Raw genomic sequence first — 5,066 nt, 5'->3', positions numbered from 1 at the left:
ACTTCTTAACTGGAAAGGTGAAGTAGAATTTGGTTGTCAAAAGAAGTCTGAAGCAGAACACTGCTCCCTCTGAATCATCCCTTTTGTTAAGGATTAAAAAGAAAAAAGCCACCCCAAAGACATAACCCACCCTAGAGAGTAGAGGTAACTGGGCTTGTGGGAAAGGAGGAACAGCTGGCATCAGGTCAGAGGGTGGGGAAGGGAGGAGAGAGGATGTCCCACCCCTGTGGAGGATGCATAAAAGGCATGCGTGGCAGGGAAGTGCCATAGTCTTCTCTTGGCCTTGGTCAAGTTCAGCTCCTGTCTGCTCTCTCTCTCTCTCTCTCTCACCTCCTTGCTCCCACCATGAGCTGCCGCTTCCAGAGTTCCTCCATGAGCTATGGAGGTGGTTTCGGAGCTGGTTCTTGCCAGCTTGGAGGAGGCCGTAATATCTCCTCCTGCTCTTCTCGGTTTGTCACTGGAGGGTCAGCTGGAGGCTATGGAGGGGGCATGAGCTGTGGCTTTGGTGGAGGAGCTGGTGGTGGCTTTGGAGGTGGCTTTGGAGGTGGCTATGGCGGAGGTTTTGGCGGTGGCTTTGGTGACTTCGGAGGTGTCGATGGTGGCCTCCTCTCTGGCAACGAGAAGATCACCATGCAGAACCTCAATGACCGCCTGGCCAGCTACCTGGATAAGGTGCGCGCCTTGGAGGCAGCCAATGCCGACTTGGAGGTGAAGATTCGTGACTGGCATCTGAAACAGAGCCCAGCTAGTCCAGAGCGGGACTACAGTGCTTACTATAAGACCATCGAGGAGCTGCGGATCAAGGTGAGGCCTCTGATGCTAAGAAGTTTTCCCCAGGACAGGGCAGAGCCCCAGAGGCCAGGCCATGCTGTGTCACAGACGACCAGTTGTGGATGGAATCGACCTTCTTCTTGCAAGAGGAATATTGTAACTTTGTACTACCGAGAGTCTCCACTACTGAAATTTTCTTATGCCATGACCCAAATGCATTCTCTCCCACACTTCATGTTTATTGGTGTCATGACTCCTGCCAAGTCTTTTTTTAATGGCTTCCTGAACTGTTACTTGTGACTCAGTTGCTATAACCTACGACTGACTTACTTGGAAATGTGACATTTTAAAAAAGTCACTGCAAACGGATAAACCTGACAAAGAAAAGACATCGTTGTTCACTGTTTATTTTGGAGAAACCCCATAGACTTATTCTCAGTGGGCAATGACTCAGAGGGTGTAAAGAGGCTGAGACTCAGGCTGGTACAGAGCCTGGAAGCCCTCAGTGTGGCCTGTCAATCACACTGCGACACCAACTTGTCAGAGCAGAAGTCTACTAGCCTGGGTCAGGCCCCAGTTACACAGAGCAGGCCTTAAATGCTTACGCTGTAAATGTTCAGGCATTCAAGTGGATGCCTGAGTTCAAGAGAGTCAAGTGGATGGGTTTTCCTCTTTGCTCATCTGGGAGGTCAGCTCCAGGAGCATGGCCAGAATACATCTGGAGTCACACTGAACCCCTTCTGATCTGAAGGGGGAAAGCTATCAAGACAGTGACTTAGGGAGTTGATAGCTCTGAGATACGACTACTGGAAGATGTTCTGAGTGGGTGGGGCCTCTGAAATGGCCATCATTGGTCTCTCCCACCCTGGTCTGATGGGGAATATTCAAGAGGAAGAGGAGAGAGTTGGCCTTGTCTCCTGCTTTCACAGAGTGCTTAAGCAGAAGTAAGGTGAGTTTTGCTTTCTAAGCCCAGCTTTAGCGTGTCCCTTCCATGCTTTGTAGATTCTGGAAGCCACCACGGACAACAACCGGATCGTCCTGGAGATTGACAATGCCAGGCTGGCTGCAGATGACTTCAGGCTTAAGTGAGTTCATTCTCCTCACGAGTCTTTCCCCGAAGACTCTTGCTTTAGACTCTAAACTTTAAAGAAGTGGCCACTTGGTGGGAGACACTGGAGCATCCAGAAGCAAGGGCCTTGGAGTTGTAGAGGAATTCAGTGCATGGGGGTGGGATGCATCTAATATTATTTGTTTTGCTTTAATTAAAAAAAATATTCCAGGTATGAAAATGAGCTGACCTTGCGCCAGAGCGTGGAGGCCGACATCAACGGCCTGCGCAGGGTGCTGGATGAGTTGACTCTGGCTAAGACTGACCTGGAGATGCAGATCGAGAGCCTGAATGAAGAACTGGCCTACCTGAAGAAGAACCACGAAGAGGTGAGAGGGGATGACAGGCCGGCCATGGGCTGAACCGCCTTCCATGGGCAAGGAGAGCCCTCTGTTGCAGGCTGACATTGCCACCAGCTGAGGGATTCTGAGGAGTCTTCTAGAACATTCCACTATCACTCAGAGATAAGAAGGGAGAGTCTCTCACATCTTCCTTCCCTACTCCACAGGAGATGAAGGAATTCAGCAACCAGGTAGTAGGCCAGGTCAATGTGGAGATGGATGCCACCCCTGGCGTTGATCTGACCCGTGTGCTGACTGAGATGAGGGAGCAGTATGAAGCCCTGGCAGAGAAGAATCGGAGGGATGCTGAGGAATGGTTCCAGGCCAAGGTATTGGTGCTTCTAGCTCACATAGCCAGGTGGTGCTGGGGGCCATGGCCTTTGGTCAAGGCTTCTTGCTAAGCCCCGATACCCCCTTTTTTCTACTTGACTTTTAGAGTGCAGAGCTGAACAAGGAAGTATCCTCCAACGCTGCCATGATCCAGACCAGCAAGACAGAGATCACAGAGCTCAGGCGCACACTCCAGGGCCTGGAGATTGAGCTGCAGTCCCAGCTGAGCATGGTACCATCTGCTGTCCTCACCCTGTGACCCTCACTACTAGGTCTCCCTCTGGACTGTCTTCCCCCATAACTTTTTTTATTGCCCCATCAGAAAGCCGGCCTGGAAAGTACCTTGGCAGAGACAGAGTGCCGATACGCCCTGCAGCTGCAACAGATCCAGGGGCTCATCAGCAGCATCGAGGCTCAGCTGAGCGAGCTCCGAAGTGAGATGGAGTGCCAGAACCAGGAATACAAGATGCTGTTGGACATCAAAACAAGGCTGGAACAGGAGATCGCCACCTACCGCAGCCTGCTAGAGGGCCAGGATGCTAAGTAGGTTCCTGGCACTTGCTGTCTTGGGGAAGTGGCCACTGGAACAGTGTCTGGCAGAGCAGGCAGGATCTTGTTAGGGGATAGCTTCTGTCTGAGCTTAAATAGTATGGCGAAAAAGTTGGGGTCAGAGCTCCCTCCTCATCTCCCTGGTTAGATGGAGGTACTGCTCAGCAGCAGGCCTACAGGATTAGTACCTTTGTACTTCCCAATTCAGATCTCTGTTTGTGTATAGACAGGAAAAGGGATTGTGGGAGAAACATTTAATCCAGAAAAGCTGTTAGGATGTAAGTTCAGACAAGTAAAACTGTTAAGAGAGAGGCTTGGGATGGACGTATAGCTCCAAGAGAGTGTCTGCTTGGCTCTATCCCTAGCACCAGGGACAGAGGATGGTGATTTAATTGCTTTCATATGACTGGCAGAGACCAAGGCATCCTCTGGGCTTAGTGGAAAGGGGATGGCAGGGAAATTGAGTGAACCAGACACCCCCCCCCCAAATCTTGGGACCCATAGTATCTCCTTTTAAGGGTTTTCAGATAAATTGGCAAGACAGGTTGACAGGCAGGCAAGCCTGGTAGATACCTCAGAGGAAAAGAAGGTCCTGGGCTGGAGACAATGTTGGGAAAGATTCTAAGTCAAGGCTCTGGAAGGTGGCAGGGTCACTCCATCAGAGGGCCAGGAAATGCCTGTCCTCTGTTGAGCTCTGCTCATGGCTGCTTCTCTCCTCTCTTCCAGGATGACCGGCTTCAACTCCGGAGGTAAGGAGGCAGCTCAATTTGAGCTGCTGCTGAGCTTGGGTGGAGGTGGGCTGAGAGGAAGGTAGTCCTGGTTCCTAAGTACAAGGATAGAGGAAGTTGGGTGAAAACAGTTCCTCGATTTTGCTTTCAAAGTAGATGTCTCTGCCCCACAGAGCCATGGGGTTGTCAGGGAGAAAGCCACTGTTGGGAACAATGATAGCATCCCCACCCACATACCTCTTGACTACCCAGGAGCTTGTGAGCCTTCCAGGGGTCTTGGCTCAGCCTGAGATGGAGGTTTCTCCAGCCTAAGCACCTTGTCTTCTCTCTGTCTCAGGAAATAACACCACTACCTCCAACGGGTCCCCCTCCTCCAATTCTGGTCGCCCAGATTTCCGAAAGTATTAACTCAGCCTGGCGTCCCTTCCCTGGCCTTCAGCAGCCACAGGAGGAGAGCTGATGTCGCCTGTAGGATGAGAGGACTGCAGGATGTGATGCCCAGTCCCATTGTCCCCCCAGGACCCATGGCTCTGACAACCCCTGAGGGTGGACCCTTCCCCATCTCTTCTGATTGGAATCTTTCTTCTCCCTACCCCATTCTCTCTATTCTTTGGTTTCTCAGTGTCTCTACAACAAAGAATAGATGATTCAATAAAGTTTCTTGATTTTCTGCAAATGTTTTTGTTTCTGGCCTGGTTTCTGAGAGTGGCCTCTGCTGAGGCCTGATTTGGGTTACGGGCGAGGTTGACATAGTTGTGCTGAACAGAACTCAGACACTGATGGGACCAGGGGCTTCTCATGTGAGAAGGATATGAGGCACATCGGCCACTGAGCACACTGGCACAATGATGGCAGACAGGGAAACCTGCATTGGTACCCATGTGTTCATATGCCTCAGATATGGGCAAATGGGACTCACAGATAGAAAGCAGGGGCCAGTGAGTTAGTTCAGTATCTTTCCCTGTAGGATGGCCAGAAGTGGAGGCTGGGGTCATCTGTAGACATAGGGTGGGGAAATATGGAGGGCGGGTGTAGAGCAGGCTTCCTGGGCCATTCAAAAGGGGGAGGGATCTTGGGGAAATAGTGGCCCAGGACAGGTATCCCTGCCCCAACCTGCTGCCTTCCAGGCCGATGACTCCGTTTTGGCCTGAGATAGCCTTCCTTTCTGTTTTCCTTGGCACATCCCAAGGTCTGACAACCAACCCATAATTCACTCAGCACCTCAGCCTGTGCTGGCCT

At 51.4% G+C, this 5,066-nt stretch overlaps 1 protein-coding gene across 2 annotated transcripts; it reads left to right on the top strand.

Moving 5' to 3' along the window:
- The first annotated feature begins 272 nt into the window (after positions 1 to 272).
- Positions 273 to 4,503, top strand: Krt13 (keratin 13). 2 transcript variants are annotated; one of them, XM_021176168.1, is made up of 8 exons: positions 273 to 804; positions 1,774 to 1,856; positions 2,052 to 2,208; positions 2,388 to 2,549; positions 2,657 to 2,782; positions 2,873 to 3,093; positions 3,826 to 3,848; positions 4,165 to 4,503. In XM_021176168.1, the coding sequence occupies exons 1-8, from the start codon at positions 346 to 348 to the stop codon at positions 4,233 to 4,235; spliced, it is 1,302 nt and encodes a 433-aa protein (XP_021031827.1). In that variant the 5' UTR covers positions 273 to 345; the 3' UTR covers positions 4,236 to 4,503. The 2 variants fall into 2 exon arrangements, with proteins under 2 accessions (XP_021031827.1, XP_021031828.1); XM_021176169.1 differs by lacking the exon at positions 273 to 804 and adding an exon at positions 1,258 to 1,336.
- Positions 4,504 to 5,066: the final 563 nt, after the last annotated feature.

This window comes from Mus caroli, chromosome 11, assembly GCF_900094665.2.
Source record: "Mus caroli chromosome 11, CAROLI_EIJ_v1.1, whole genome shotgun sequence".
Classification (NCBI taxonomy): domain Eukaryota; kingdom Metazoa; phylum Chordata; class Mammalia; order Rodentia; family Muridae; genus Mus; species Mus caroli.
This window is presented reverse-complemented; position numbering and strand designations above follow the sequence as displayed.

Coding starts and splice junctions, on each gene's coding strand:
- Krt13 (XM_021176168.1), top strand. CDS start 346: ATGAGCTGCCGCTTCCAGAGTTCCTCCATGAGCTATGGAGGTGGTTTC. Junction 805..1,773: donor TCGAGGAGCTGCGGATCAAG/GTGAGGCCTCTG, acceptor CATGCTTTGTAG/ATTCTGGAAGCCACCACGGA. Junction 1,857..2,051: donor GCAGATGACTTCAGGCTTAA/GTGAGTTCATTC, acceptor AAAATATTCCAG/GTATGAAAATGAGCTGACCT.